At 43.2% G+C, this 16,050-nt stretch overlaps 2 protein-coding genes across 2 annotated transcripts; one reads left to right on the forward strand and one right to left on the reverse strand.

The window, feature by feature from the left end:
* Positions 1-1,211: 1,211 nt before the first annotated feature.
* Positions 1,212-4,870, reverse strand: LOC147201584 (uncharacterized). Its single transcript, XM_086118827.1, has 3 exons — positions 4,274-4,870; positions 3,259-3,385; positions 1,212-2,823 (listed from the first exon to the last, which is right to left on the reverse strand). Exons 1-3 carry the CDS (start codon positions 4,560-4,562, stop codon positions 2,445-2,447), a joined length of 795 nt encoding a protein of 264 aa, XP_085974953.1. The 5' UTR covers positions 4,563-4,870; the 3' UTR covers positions 1,212-2,444.
* A 57-nt stretch (positions 4,871-4,927) lies between these two features.
* Positions 4,928-15,899, forward strand: stx18 (syntaxin 18). Its single transcript, XM_086117927.1, has 11 exons — positions 4,928-5,113; positions 12,036-12,103; positions 12,750-12,865; positions 12,951-13,028; positions 13,144-13,210; positions 13,282-13,373; positions 13,671-13,762; positions 14,788-14,846; positions 14,989-15,058; positions 15,143-15,223; positions 15,299-15,899. The coding sequence occupies exons 1-11, from the start codon at positions 4,961-4,963 to the stop codon at positions 15,392-15,394; spliced, it is 972 nt and encodes a 323-aa protein (XP_085974053.1). The 5' UTR covers positions 4,928-4,960; the 3' UTR covers positions 15,395-15,899.
* The last annotated feature ends 151 nt before the right edge of the window (positions 15,900-16,050 follow it).

A 16,050-nucleotide genomic window follows, 5' to 3' on the forward strand; every position in this document is an offset into this window, starting at 1 on the left:
CGAGACTGTGAAATCGCATCACAGTAGCGTGTACAATAACTCAACAATGAAGTATTTGACGCACGCAAATATTATCCGGAAACAAATTAGGCATGAGTTAGGAAGGTGTTAGTGAAGCCAGAAAGGGTTGCTTCAATTTCTTCTCCTACTCCATTAGATTAAAACATCCAGTGGCCGGAATACATTCTGTATATCCCACAGTCATGGGGTTTTCTATTCTTCAACAAGAGGCGCTAGCCACTAGCTAGCTCATGGGCTAACACGCTCCGGGAGGTTCATATTGCGGCAGGCTCATACATCACTGATCGCTTGGCATTATATGAATGTGTAAGTCAACCATTTATTAACAAAGTGGCGGATGTCAATCAACCTGTGGCTCCAGGAAATAAAAGCCATATGAGCACGTATATACTTACTGCTAGTTACGGACCCATATTGCTTTGCGTAACATAAAACACATCACACTTGACAGTTCTGGAACGTGTGCCATCCAGGGATGATGCACAATTGGGGCAGAGGCATAGTTGACTCGCTAAAAGCAAGCTGTAAGATTCATAATTATATACTGTACAGGTAGTGGCACAAGGAGACTCGTGATGAAGGCTCAAGTGCGTCACTGGGCAACACCCAAAACTCCCCAAAACTGAATGGGTGAAAAAAAGTTTCATGCACACTTAAATACTACATAAAGAACATCTCAGTGTTTTCAGCAATTATCTTCAAACATGTCCAATGTATTCATGTATAAACCTGTTGACAAGCAGAGCTTATTACATCACCTCTTGTCACACTTTGGTCTTAAGTAAGCTAATGAATAAAAACCCTAAGCCGAATGCGAATGAGATTTTAAGAAAACATAGTGAAGGCCGCATCGAGAAAATTGTCATCAAGGAGCTTATCTGCACATGCCTGTCAGCCAGTTTTCCGAAAACCAGTTACAACAGGCCATGGCTGCTTAAATGGTAATTTTGTGTGTTGAAAGAAAACTTGGACAGACGGCTCACATTAACGCATTCAGTGTCATGAATTCAATCATGCTGGGCAGTTTTAACTCAAGTGGCTCTGCGATGAGCTGTTTATTTTTCACAGCAAAGCTAAAAAGAATGTATGAAAAAAAAAAAGGTTTGAAAGCTGAAATGGTAGCAAGATACAGCATTCGGTTGAACATACACATGCATCAACACTAACAAAGGGAATGAGCAAACCACACAGCAAATAGGAGGCTTTTATTTGAAGTCTGGCTACAGTGCTTACATTTCAGTGTAAGGCTGATTTATGAGAAATATTACGCACAAATGACTACATTTTTGTCTAGACTCGACATTATTTCCACCACGTTTATTTTGGCATGAACCGTTTTCATGTTGGGGGACTGCAAGTCAAGAGTAAACGCTACGAAGCAGCATGAAATCTATTTCCCACAGAAAAAAAACACACTGGTTGCTTTCTGGTTTCAAATATGCAAAAGTAAATCATAATTTTAAAAACTACTTTGTAAATAGACCTCATCATACAGTACAGTATTTTGCATGTCATATTTTCAGAATGTTTCAGAGATTGCAAACATATTTGGATCTCACATGAATGAGATCTATTTTTATTTTTTAAATGTTTTCACAGTCAGAGATTATGCAAGAAATGGCATGTAACCCACTGACCAATTATTAGACATTAACAACTGGATCTAAAAAAAATCAATATCCAAATACCACCAAATTTTGAGCCACAGCTCATATTCATATGATCACGACATGAGATACTGAATAATGCGGTGCAAAACATTCGAAAATGTCTGCTTTTGATAAGCCTCAATATTTGATCATTCTTATTATAAGACCCAAATGTCACACCCCAAAAAGATTTTTTTACCAGAAATTTCATCGTGGTAATCCCCAAGCGACATCAGTACCATTTGAAACAATGAAAGCCTTTCTTTTTCTTTTAAATACATTCTATGCATTTGGGTCCTCAATTGGAAGCCACAAGTTTTGTTTATGATGTGGACGTTAAAAAAAATGGCTGATATGAGAGTAGCACAGTGGACAGCTGAATACTCATGTGTCTAAAAGAAAAAAAATAATAATAAAATGCCCCCCCCAATGCATTTTAATGGGTGTCAATTACACCCAGTTTTTCACTATTCGCGGGTGGACCTGGTCAAACACAAATCATGTTAACGTGTTGCGGGATCATAGTATGGTGTATATTTATAGTAGGGATTGAACTATGAATTTAGGTAATTCATTTTAGGGGTGGTTGCTCGTTTTCACAACCATAATTGCATCAGGGCTTGGTCCCTAAACCCTGCAAACAACGTTCACTGTATTCGCAGAGGCAAAAATATGAAGTACATACTATACGTCTACATTATTTAGTGTACAACCACAATAAAAGAATGAATCAGAGCACTCGAGACACAAGCAGATGCAACAGGTGGAAAGCCTTCAGTCCTGTAGGGACTTTGCCGTTTGCTTCTTCATCTGCTGAATTTTGAGTGTATAATACTCCTCTTGAAGCTTGAGGACTGCCTCCTGTCTTCTTAGCACCGACATTTCCAAATCCATTCTCTCTTGCGAAGCGGTGCAATGTGCTGCATGTGTGCAAGGACAGCAGTGGGAATTGGACTGCTCCCCGGAGGCTGCAGAAAAATGAGGGCTAAACTGCACTGCAAATTGTTTGGGAATGTTACAAAAAGGGTTAAGTTTCTGTCCCGGCGTAGTCGTGGACGGATCTGCAGCGTCGGCAGGGAGCACGAGATCCGCCTGCTCGTGTTTAGCTTTAAATTGCTCGCCAGTGGAGAACATGCTTCCATCTTTGGTGCCACTGAAAGGGAAGAAATTTTGGATTTGTCAACAACTAGCAACTTATTACAGAAGTACCTTGACCAACCTACAAGCTTTTTCGAGTTACAACTCATTGCTTAGTTGAGTTTTGGCTTTCTGTTGAGAGCCGTTGGTTGAGTGAAGAACGAGCTTCAGATAGGCCGCTGCTTGAGTGAATTGTTAAAAAAAAAAAAAAAGAACACTTTAAGCTGTGTACTGAATAGGACAAACAATCACATATACAGATACGAAACAAAACACCCGCTGGAAGTGATTCATAGCATTTCAAGTCATTTCAATAGAGAAAATTCATATGATATACAAGCTAACTGAATTGAGGTGTATGAATATGGAAAGAATTAGATTTGTAAGTCAAGGTACCACTGTACATCATATTATGAAATGGCCCAAAAAATATTGATGATCGATACAACACCTGTTTTGTTGACTTTCCACCAGGTCAAAAGGTTGGGAGTCTTCATCTTGTTGTAGTACTGAAGGATTCATCACAGAAATCACAATCTGGGTCAAAGCACTGAACTGATCCAAGGATAGGTCATCATCTGTGAAAAGCAGCAATGTGTTATCTTTGGACACAGATTATGGTATAGATGGCATTTAAAAAACACAACCAAACTGAAGGGCTAACACTGTGTTTCAAATTATTCATTTTTATAACTTTTCATACATTTATTTGCTCATTATAAAGTATTCATTTTTCCATCTGCAGTTTTCGTTCATTTGACCATATCATCTATGCATTTCACTGAATATTTTTAACTGGCAATCACAGCTGACAGTTTTTCACTACTAAAAATACAATACAAGATGGCATATGTTTCACATTATCAACTGCTAAATCTAATTTTTAAAAACTGCAGACGCCCATAATTAACCAACACGCTGGGTTTTACAGAAGTCTGAAGGAATATTTCGTTATATGGGAACAATTTCAAAAAAGGTTTTAAAAGCCATTTTGACCAACAAAGGCATTTACTAATCAAGTTACATATTGGCATACACACATTAGATCGCATTTAAGACTGCAAGAATTTCATGTGAAAGTTGCTGTTTGCAGATGTATTGCTGTCTACCGTCTTAAGATTTTCCTTTCAAGGATGCTCAACAGGTTCTCTTTGGAGTTGAGGTCAAGTGATGATGCTGGGACACCCTGAGTTGACCTTGATCCCTGTAGAAGCCACAGCTTCAATGCTATTTTGTGCAGTGTGGAATGCTGTGTTGTCTTGCATGGCAATTATTTTGCTGCCTGGGGTAAGGTGCTTTTTTTTAATACCGTGGCAGGAAATGATCAGTTAGAAACTTCTTGGCACATGGCACATATTCACCAACCATCCATCAGGACATTACAAAGTAGTATGGTGATTTCACTTACTTCATGTATGCATAAAATTTTAGAACACAGTGTACAAGAGGCTGCAAATGTTACTCACCTGTACCCGTGTGCATCTTCTGTCGTTTAATCTCCTCCCTTGACTTTGCCAGGAGATTTTCCCACTTTTTGCTGCAGTCAGACACAGTCCGCTCCATCTGTGGAAAGGCTGAGTTGATGTTGTGTGTTATTTCGTCCCAGGCCTGCCGTTTATCATATAAACCGGTGGTGCACTTCCCTCTGATGACTTCTTTTCTTTCACGGACTAGCTGAGCAAGAAGATAACACTCCTGGTCAGTCCAATTGGGTCTGCGCTTTCTGCTTGACATCGCCTCAAGTTGGAGTGGCATGATTAATTGATTATGTTTTAGAGATTACTGGAATACAGCACAGGAAAGTAGAAATCAACCCAACTAAATCGGGAGTTCAAAGTGATTTGCTAAAAGTCAAGACCTCTCACAGGCTTTATCAATGTATGTAACACACAGATATTAAAAGGTAAGCAGCTCGAAATGAAGATCGAGTAAAGTGCATCTTCACAACGGGCACAGTAGCTACAGATTGCAAAATATAATGTCCTAAACACGCTGTAATTCGTTGTCCTCCGGTAAACCTTGAGGCGGACTTTGAGTCTTTCTGTTCCTCCAGTTGAATGCAAACGTCGTCGCGTGGAAATAACGTCACGTCCGGGTGACGTGTCAATTTGTTTACAGGAGGAAGTCCCCGAACTGCTGCTCGTCTCACAGACATGGCTGTGGACATAACGCTACTTTTCAAAGCCAGTGTCAAAACGGTCAAAACCAGAAACAAGGCAATAGGGATAGGTTTCGATTCCGCCAAAGATGAGATTTTCAAGCGGAGCAGACCTAAGAATGGCTTCTCTCCCAAGGCGAAAGAAGTGGTAAGTCTTGGCTCAAGCTAACTGCAGCTAACCACCATGCTAATTGCCGACGCGAACTCTTTCATGACACGGTAAACTTGTGATTCGTGAAAACGTACCACTGTTCATTTGCTGGAATGTTAACTCGCGGTGTTGCAAAACTAAATTTCGTTATTGCATGTTTAACTCGCGCTCGCATTAGCACTCTACACTTAACGTGGGCCCACTAGTCATTTATAGGCACACAAGTGATGCAAGTGATGCAAAACTAATATTATTTTGTCTTATTGTTGACACTGTCATTAAAAGTGATCCTCTCTTGTGTGCCGTACTGAAATTCGGTGTTTTGGGGGGCGTATTCTTCTCTAATATTGTGCTGCTCTTTAAATCTCCATTTTGCTGAATAATTAATGGTCTAATAATGTAAAGTACAATTAGACATTGGAATCGTTTCAAAGGCTAATGCTTGAAAAAAGATATTGTCTTGCCTGACATTCGCTTTCAGGTAATATTTACATTTTATTAAGCCTCTCAAAATACCTTTGGAGACCAATTTTCTTCATAATGCTGGGTTATCCATGGAACAGGCATTGCCATCCTGTTTGATGTCTGCTAGCTTCCATCTGGTTCTCAAAGGACTTGTGCTTGGTGCTCTTTTTTCACGATGGATAAACAAACCTAAAAGCTTTCAGTCAGTGGTGATTCCTAGCATGTGCATAATTTGCAGTCACGCAGGCCGGCATTGCTGATGGGGCAGCAACCTAAAGGTTGTATTTTATAAAATAGACACCAGTTAGCTGCACCCTTGGTTATCTTGCTTTTCCTTTTGACCGCGCCGTACAATGCTGTTATCAAACATGCCAACTTGAATAACATTTCAAATGCAAACAAATCCTTTACAGAGAGATTCAAACGTGATCGTTGGATCTACTATCCAATGAGTCGTAAGTATGGTTCACAGACTGTGATTAGCAACCTTCTTCAAATGTATTGACCGTTGAAGGCGCGCTGTCTCCAGCGTAGATTTTGAATGGCTGTTCCTTATTTTTTAGTGAAGGGCCGTGGTTTGTTCTTGAGTGGAGTAGGCAGATCTCAACCTAACCAAGTTTGCAGTGTTTGGCTGATGCCCACAGTGGTTCTTTTCTGAGATACAGCTTGTTCAGGAATGTCGATGTTTGCTTATGTCAAGTCAGATCTGGTTAAGATGTCCGAGATTATCAAAGCGTCCAAAGTGGGCCAGTATGTACATTGGAGAGGTCAGCCCACCAGGGTCTGCGCCTGATATTATTAAGATTGGATCGGATTGTGCTATTGTAGCGTTCAACTTGCCCGAATTGCCCTGCTGGGAAGCTGCATAATGATTTCATGACCTGTGTTTGACACGTACACCTGAGACACCAAAATTCCCCTGCAATCCCACAGTTCGGTTTTCAAACCAAAATATGAAGAACGCTGTGCCGGTTTAATTGAAACTTAACCGTTCGAACGTTTTTGTTGCCGGGTTGGACGTGCCTTGGTGATCCGCAGCAACAAGTTCCACAAAAAAAAAAATTCAAATTATTAATTAAAGTTTAATCACAGTCATACATTTTTGTGCAATTTTGGTCGTCGACACAACCGAATGGGTTGACTTTTTTTTTTCTCCAGCTGATTCTTTTCCGAGACGAAGTAAGAACGCTACAGTCGTTTGTTTCATGTCTTGTAAAATCATCTTTACGTCATACTATATCCACGTATTTGTAAATGACATGTTTATACTGTATCACATGTTCATGTTATATCAATAAATGTTGATCTTGTATTATACATCGTAGTTGGCGGCCATTTTATTGGAAATGGTTACAGATTCGTTATGTCCCCCGAGGTACGGTGCGACGAGGTTGTAAAATCTGAAGACGCTACCCTAGGCCAGTGTCGTTTGATAGTTAAATGAACCTTCATTCAAAGTTCCTGCAACGTTAGCGCAAGTGCAGCGAACTAATGCGCTCTTAAAAATTCAGTCTTTTGTCATTGACTGAAAAACACGACAGAAAATGTGACCAAAGCATTCTGTTGTGGGTGCCAACGAAGTGCAGGCATATAGCAAAGGACGGTTGGCACCCTCGCCTTCCCCCAAAAAGGTTTTTCTCGATGTCATGACGGCAGCAAGGAGTCCTTTGCCTAACATGAGCTCCATGAAAACAAACCTCTTCAAAGGGGCCTTGAAGAAGCACTTTACATTTCCCTCAGGGAGTCTGGACTTAAGTTGGGCCTGATGTCAAGCATCAAACATGAGCCCGCTCAGCTCAGTCGCGCACAACCGCGTTTTTGTTCGGTTATGCTATATTGGTATTAGAAATGGTGGTTTAATAAAAAGCGGCGGTGCTGATTCAAAGAAACCCTATTCTATCCTGCGGTGCGGGTCCCCTGCTCTCTTCCCCCCCTACTGCTGTTTCACTCGCATTGCACATATCATCCGCAACCATCTCAGTGGAGAAATTTAAATTGCCAGTTTTGGAATGTCCTGACTGCTTACGGTCCGATTGCGGTTTTCTCCCACGTCAGACTCGGCGGCCAAGCATTTTTCTTTGTGTGCGAGTCCTCTCTTCACATGCACGATTCCATAAACATACTGGAATAACATTTGCTTTCTGCTCTCGAACAATTTCTTGGGGAAAGCCGATCCTCCCAAGAGCCAGTGATTAAAGGTGGAAGATCAAAACAGAGAAAATATTAAATTAGGTCCCCGGCAACAATGTTGACGGCCGGCACCTAATGCGCAACAGATGTGCGTGCCCTTCCCGAGACGTGCGGAACGCTCTTTGGAGCGTCACGAGAATCGAAACGAACATATTGAATTTGACAAATGCACAGTGCTTTTCTCGACTAAAATCCAGCTCGTTTAAAAAGAAATTGTAAGCAAACAGCATTCCGAACTCGACTGGAGAGACTGTAGCCAAGCAGGCGATTCGGGTTTGGTCAAGGGGAATCTTTGCCCTCAACGGGGTCGCTTGAGGGCACTGTGATCTTCATTTCACCGCTCACCTCGTCCCTCTCCACAGCATGCTTCCCTTCTCAAGTTTAAATGGCGGAGGTCACTCTGAAATTGTTAAATTGTGTGGAGAAAGGATTGCCTGGCTCCCCGCTGTGCCTTTTGTATCAGCATTCCAAAACTGGCTCTCTTTGACATCTTTCAACGTGGCCGCCTCGATAGAACCGCCGTCACACTGGGGGAGTTTGCTTAGGATTTCAATACGCTATTGTTAAAGTTTATGTTTCGAAAGAAATATTACTTAATCTCTACCTTCGGAATGTTATTCCCCAACATGTTTTGACGTGAGCTGCATTCAACATTTATTCTCGTGCGGTACAGAAAATGGATGGCCCAAAAGCAGCCGTCATATGCTCTTGACATTTACAAGCCCTCCAGTTTGCACTTGTTAACGCTAACCCTAATGATCGTAAATCTTATTAACCCTTTCATGCACCCTGTAACCTGATAACACGATAAGCTGTCCACTGTCGTAACTGCTGCCCCCGAACGGGTTAAAGCTTCATTTTTATTTTCACGCACTCACGATACCTATTCATGAATAAAAGATTCCTACCGATGTCAACATAAAACTCGAAGGGTTTTTACGGCTCACGCTACGAAGATATTTCAGGTAAAAGCTGAGGCCAATGATCGTCCTCACCTCAACTTAAGAGTCGTGTATTGATCAAGATGTAGCAGTGACGACAGTTGACAGTTTTGTTTTTATGTTGTTGCTTCAACTGGTGTTGTTTTGCTATTTACAATCAGGGAAATGCCTCAATGACGAGCAGCAGATGTTTGCTCCACCCTTACACCCCAAAGTATCGGGGGGGGGGGGGGTGGCTTCGCAATGAAACTGCAGCAGATGTTTGTCTCATCGACTGTCGCTGCATTTCATTATTGAAAATTTCACGTGAGAAACGGCTGCTTTTTGAAACAACAACAGAGGAGTTGCATTTCAAGCCAGAGTCGACAGGTTCTCGGCTTCTGTCTCGTCTCGTTCTTTGCGGCATTACTTTTGGATTCTCTCGCTGAGAATCAAAAGTGATCACAGAGATCGCTAAAACAGAGATTCATTATTTGTCGTGAAAACCTAATTTTCAGGAAGTGAAATTCGATCAGTTGAAGATCTTTCGTGTGAGTGTTGGGAGCACTGTCTCGTTTGACTTTGCCGAAATCTCATGCAGTGTCACTATGACAACCAGATTCTCGGAGGAGAATGTTGGAAAAGGAGAAGAGCTCGATCTACTCGATGTTGAAAGGGTGGGGGCGGGGGTGGGTGTGGGGGGGTCCGAACCCCCATGGGAGATTTACTTGAACTTCAAAATAAAATCAACATGTTGTCATTGCCCAAGTCTCCTTCTGCATCAGACCTCCATAATTGAATCCAACATAGCATGGCGTCAGTATAAATAGCCTTCAGGATTTAAGCTGAATCGAGTTAGTCATCATCTAATTCTGTCAGTTACCTGGATTTAACAAAACAAAAGGGACATTCAAGCCGTTTGCGGGGTGGAGGGGAAAAAAAATATCTGCTAACTAAGCCCTTTCTCTTGTCTTGCTCATAATAATCCCTCCCGATGGTTTGTTTGGGCCCAGTCAGCGCCGCAGGCCCAACGAGAAAGTGAGGAGGTAAAGTGGGGGTCTTTGATGATGTCGAGATTAGTTTGAGCCAGGCAGACTGTCTCCTTCTCGTCGAGTCGCGAGGTGTCCCCCGCGTTCACGCGCGCCGGCGCAGCAGCGCAAACGCGCACGATGATGCACGTTCATCCGTACACGTTTCACAAGCGGGGGCCGGGCCGTATGCCGCGAGGCCACCTCGTCGCTCATTGTCGAGGAATTACTTGCTCTTTATGGTCTTAAGTTACAAGAGCAATTGATCCCTCTGACCCCCTGCAAGCCCTTGAGCTTGCGCTGGGAATCCGAGCTCCAATGTATACACACTGGAGACAGCTCAACCCCCAGAGCAGCACTCTCGACACACCCCGCTGTGCCCCCTTCTACACGCCTTGCCTGGCATTTTCATTTCATTCCAGTTTGGGGGTTTAGCACGACCTGCTGGCCTAACGCTGCAGTACTATGTGGACGTCTCTGAAAATATGCAGAGGCTCTGGTCGAAAAGAATCTCTTGTAAATTCAGATCCTAATCAATCAGTCAAGTCTTAATGTGACGATTAGCATCTGGGATTGTTATGTGCGCCTCATGCATCTCTTTGTTGTGTTTTATTTTTTTAAGATGAATGGATTGATTGGCCGATTGGAAGGGCCCCACGCATCAGTCTAAGCCAGGGAAAAAAGTAGAGAGAGATTGAAGGTGTTAACTGTTGGCAATGGTAAAAGGCGAAACATTCTCACTTGTCCTTCAAACGGTAAAAGTATTGAACCAATAAAAACGAAACGTTCTGCCTGAACTTGTTCATCAAATGAAAATGGGCCAAGTCGTAAGTATTAAGACCCCGCTGCAGTCTTGTGGCCTTGAACGCAATTCTGCTAACTTGATTTAATTTCCTGTTTATTCTCGTTATGTGTTTTTCCTTGAACGCGCCTAGCCGAGGACCTCGCTTCAAATATGCCGAAGCTAAATCAAACCACGCACCAAAAAATGTCTTTGATGAAGTCTGAAGTCTCACGACATTTGCCGATGTCTTCCTCTGTGGTATTGTGCGTGGCGGTTGTTCAAACCAAAAAAAAAAAAGTATAGTTTCATTTTCAGCAGTTGCACTGAACAGAAGAAATAACAGCCACTGGGAGGAAAACAACGAATTGTGTATGAGACCTTTGCTCCGTTAAGTAACTAAAAACCACCGCGAGAGCTTTCCTGGCGTGTAAATGGCAGTTATGGCATCACGTCTGTTTTTTCTGATTCTTGTCGGCGGCATTGCAACACAGACCGTGTTTAGAAAAGTCTTTGAAGCAAAAGACCATTCAATTCATCTCCCGAGCTTAACTGCTCCGAACAACAATTAACTCCTGACCCCAAATAATTTGTATTATTACAAGGGTCGGCTTGCCTGGGTTAGCGGACGGCCCACAGCCGTGCCATTCATCACGCAAGCAAGAAAAGGACATCTATGTCTCCAACAACTCGCCCAAGCCTGTAAATTCGGACACCTTTTTTTTTTTTCTTCTCCCCCACCACATTTCCCGAGTCAGCTCAAATAAAACCTCACTTCAGGTCTCTGTGATGCTCGAATGGATGTTTAGAGATATTATTAGACAGCTGGTGCCAGATTACTGCTTACAGCCCGGGCAATTAGATAATTGGTGTTGTTAGAGTGGAAAGGTTGAAGGCCGAAGACATTATGCTATCATAATAATCTGCCGCGCTCGCGGGCTCCCGTCACAGTCAAAGCCATTGTGTCATTTTTCAATCCTTCGCTTGTCCGAGTCGCGTCTTGCGCGCCGTCCAACACAGCCGCGCTGTGTGAGGGTCTGCGCTGCCAACAGAACTCTGCAGACGGAGGAAGCAATTGGGTCTTTTTTTTTTCTTTCATATTTGACTGAATTACAGGGGGCAAATATTGAATTGAAGCATGTTTCCTTTGGTTTCCCTGTACACATATACACTCGGCGATAAATAGAAACACATCCTGAATTTAAAGCGTATTTGCAATCACTCTGCCAGCCAGTGCTGTGTGTGCAGTCGCTTGCCCCCCCCCCCCCTTATTTTTTTTTTTTTAATTTATAAGGGCAGCTTGACGGAGGGAAATGGCAAGTTTGAATTTAGTAGTGTCCCGCATGCTGATGAATTGTCAAAGGTAAATATTGTGAATTCACGGCCCCGGGACGGACATTGGTCACCTGTCATCTTCAATAAGCGCAAGATGATCCATTTTAGCCGCGCTCCGCCTAAAAGTAGCTGCGAGAAAATTGCCGCTCGCTCAAGTGACGCTTTGACATGTTTATAATGACACAACGTCTTTTTCCTAGATCATTAACATCACCAAGCTCAAAGACTTCTTACTGCAACACAGGAAGGATTATGTGAGCGCGGGAAGGTAAGCCTCGGCTCGCCACTGTAGGAAATCTCACAAAATGTGACAAAAACGCCGCTTTGATGCGAGTTGTCAAAATGCGCGCGAGCTTTCTGGTGAGCCGGATCGAGCGGTGTGGTCTGACGCAGCGGGCTCCAGCCTAGTTGTCGGCAATAATTGAAGTGCAACCAAGCGGAGAAGGATTAACGTCCCGGAAAAACTGTACGACTTCCTCTCTCCAAGTCGCAACCGCAACACATTAGCCAAACATCAAGATGTCTGTAGTTAGGCGGAGCCTGCTTTTCAAAAGCGCTGGGAAAACCCATCAACAATTCATTTGTACGCATTCGGATCTCATCGACTTGAACGGTTTGCCGCAATCTTGATTTTGCGCTTCCTTCTTATTCCGCCACTTTGGCTCTGTTTTGACTGGAATATTTTGGAGTTGGCCCCCGTGACCTTCCTTTTTCAAAATGTAAAAAAAAAAATCAAAAAAAACAAACTCTTCCTTCTTCCATTTGGGTCAAGATATTTTCAGAATGAAAAGACTCAACATGCTGTTAAATGAAAAGATGGGTGCACAGCAGTTCAGTTTCATCTAAACTTCCCCTGAAGGTTTTTTTTTTTGTCCAATTTACGTTAGCGAAGGTTGTTGTCGTGTATCTTACAGTCTCATCTCATCAGATCTCACCCGCATGACGGATAGCGAACGTGATCAGATTGACCAGGATGCCCAAATCTTCATGAGGACGTGTTCCGACGCCATCAAACAGCTACGCATCGATGGTGTGTAGCATCTGCACTGATTTGAGATGTGGCCCGCTCTGACCTTAACGTTTTTACATGACACTCTAATTTGCGTGCTTTCTAGCTGACAAGCCGGCGACGTCAGCCCAGACCAAGGAGCACAGGGGGGCGGTCTTGGACCTCATTGAAATGTACTTGAAAGGTGAATCCGAAGCAACTGGAAATAGGATGTTTGCTGCTCTGTAACTTTTGTACTGTTTGCCCGCGAAAATGTTTGCATTGGCCTGAATGTGCGCCTGTTTGGAACGCTTTCAAAGGTGTATGCAAGCTGTACTCGGAGCAGAGGGCCATAAGAGTCAAGAGAATGGTGGACAAGAAGAGACTGTGAGTATTTGTTTCAATTGCTGTTGCTTGTCCTCGTTTCCTGATCGTAAACACGAGACTCCTGAATTCAGGTCAAGACTGGGATCCGAGCAGCACGGCCATGTGGAGAAAAGCGTGGATGAGGAGTCCAAGGAGGAAATGACGGCGAAGGAGCAAAGCTCTGGTATGTCAACGAGCTCTGTTTATGTGATGCGTGCATCCTCGTTATCTTTGGCTGGTGATTGCTAACTCATCATAAAGAGGTTCAAAGTCAAAAATTGATTTTGAGAAAGCTAATTTGCCCTTCCCGGTTTTAACAGGACCTATAGGCAGCAGACAAAGATTCACTTGATTGTTTCAATTCACACGTGATGATGGGCAGACAGTCCAGAGATCAAAAGCTATTTGTAGAGCAACTACAACGCGCCATTGTGACACCGACAACCTTCCTATTCACGGAATGAATCTTTGTGTGATTCAGACAAGAGTGCAACAGAAGCGTCGGACCAAAGCGTCAACCTGTGGGAGGAAGGCAAAGTGGAGGACGAGCTCTCTCCTGAGGAGATCCAAATGGTTTGTGACTCTTGAGACATCCCACCACTGATACCGTCGCTGTTGTTTATTTGGGGGGGGGGGGGCACAACATGTGTCCAACATGGCTTCTTCTGCAATGTTTGGAGGTTTTAAATTCGTCATGGCCAAAGGCTCGGAGTGTGGGAGGCACTTTGGGGAATGTGGCTAGCACATCTGCCTGACAGTCAGGCCTTTCTTGGTTCCAACCTTGGTTCGGGTTTTCTGTGTGGGGTTTGGATGTTCTCCCTGTTCCCTCGTGGGTTTTTTCAGGTACTCGAACGACCTACCACATTCCAAAAATGTGCAGTTTTGGTTTATTCCGTATTTTCCGCACTATAAAGCACTTCCGAGTATATCAGGCGCAGCTTCAATGAATGGCCCTATTTTAAAACTGTTTTCATCTATAGGGCGCACCGCATCTTAAGGCACATAGAATAGTCTACAATAGTGGCTGCTGTTGCATTATGCATCCACTAGATGGAGCTATGCTAAAGGGAATACAATAGAATACAGCTTTATTTATGTAGAGCTTTCACAACCGCTGCAGCTGTGACAAAGCGCTTTACAGAACATTTAAAGGAATACGTCCAAGAAATCAGAATATTGATCCATATAGAAGGCGCATCGGATTATAAGGCGCACTGTCGGCTTTTGAGAAAATGGAATGCTTTTAGGTGCGCCTTATAGTGCGGGAAATACTGTACATTACTTAAAATTTTGAGATGTGAGTGAACGTACAGTAGGTGTTTGTCAAAATGGGCCCAGTGAGTGGCTGCCGACTAGTCTGGGATGTCCAAAAACTCCAAAGTCAACTAGGACATGATACATTGATAGATGGGTAGCCTGAAGGGTTTACCAAACTGTAGTTTACCAGATGATGATGATGATGATGAAGCAATTCAACGGTGACTTTGTGTGGCCGGTGGGATACACTCTGGTTGTCTCTGACCTTGCATTTCACATTATTTCTCTGTTGTGGCAAAACGGGACTGACTCCTGATTATTTGTTGCTTGTATGTGTGCAGTTTGAGCAGGAAAATCAGAGGCTGGTCAGTGAAATGAGCAACCTGGTTGATGAAGTGAGGTGAGTCATCAGAGGTCAACGATTGCTCCCTCTCAGAAATATCAACTTGGCCAGCAAGAACTCAGCAATGAATGCGAGAGGGGATTTTTTTTTTTTTTTCATTTTTCGGACTCAAGCCTTGCTTCTTGCGTCCTTCCACCAGGCAAATCGAGGGGAAGGTTGTGGAAATCTCAAGACTGCAGGAAATCTTTTCTGAGAAAGTCCTCCAACAAGTAAGATTTGGCTCTTAACTGGGTTTGACGTGTGATTGATTGATTTATTTTGAATAACCTGTCACTCCTCACTTGTCATGGCAGGAGACTGAAATTGATAACATACATCAGTTGGTGGTCGGCGCGACAGAGAACGTTAAAGAAGGCAATGAGGATATACGGGAGGTGAGCTTCAGCGAAACGCCGCACGGGCTCGACCGTCCTGCGCTTTCTGATGTCATTTTTTGTTTATGTCACAAGGCCATCAAAAACAATGCCGGCTTCCGTGTCTGGATCCTCTTCTTCCTTGTGATGTGCTCTTTCTCGCTGCTCTTCCTGGACTGGTATGACAGCTAACAGGCACGCCATCACGGACCGCAGCATGTTGGGAGACGATCCGGCTCAGTCACATGGTGAAAAAGTGACGACAACACCAGACGGGAGGTTTTCGATTTAGCGTGCTGAACGTGAAAGACAAGAGACTATTTAGCAGATTCTTGTGGCCTCCTCTTCTAACAGAGTTATGTATCTGCTTCACACAAGTTGAAGGCCGCCTCTGTGGATGGAGCCACACTTAGATTTTCAGCACGAGGTCCACTTTTGGATGGCGCGGTGGTCTTGGCAAGTAAACGCTTGATAAAAGGCAAACGTCATTGCACGAAATGATGCATGTTCTGTTGCGCCTCCTTTTGAACAACCTTGATGCATTTGAAGGTTTCCTCCGAGATGAAAATTGCTACCTTTGGTTTTTTTATTTTAAAAGAACAACCGTGCATCTGTAAATTCAACTTCACTATAAGATTGAGAATGGTTTGTCTTCAGCAGCAGACCGTAGAACGAATAAAGCAGCTCATTACTCACATTATCCTCTCCGAAGTACTTTGTTTACTTCAGGCTACAAGGTGAAAATGGATAGTTGATAGTTTCAAATATGTAGCTTCGGAATTGCCCGTAGATGCCACAAAATGGCAGAAGAAGCACTTCAAAATAGTTCCTTTGCATCAAGATAGTGC

This window comes from Hippocampus guttulatus, chromosome 8 (assembly GCF_054856545.1).
Source record: "Hippocampus guttulatus isolate MCC_2025c chromosome 8, RoL_Hgut_1.0, whole genome shotgun sequence".
NCBI classification, from domain to species: Eukaryota; Metazoa; Chordata; class Actinopteri; order Syngnathiformes; family Syngnathidae; genus Hippocampus; species Hippocampus guttulatus.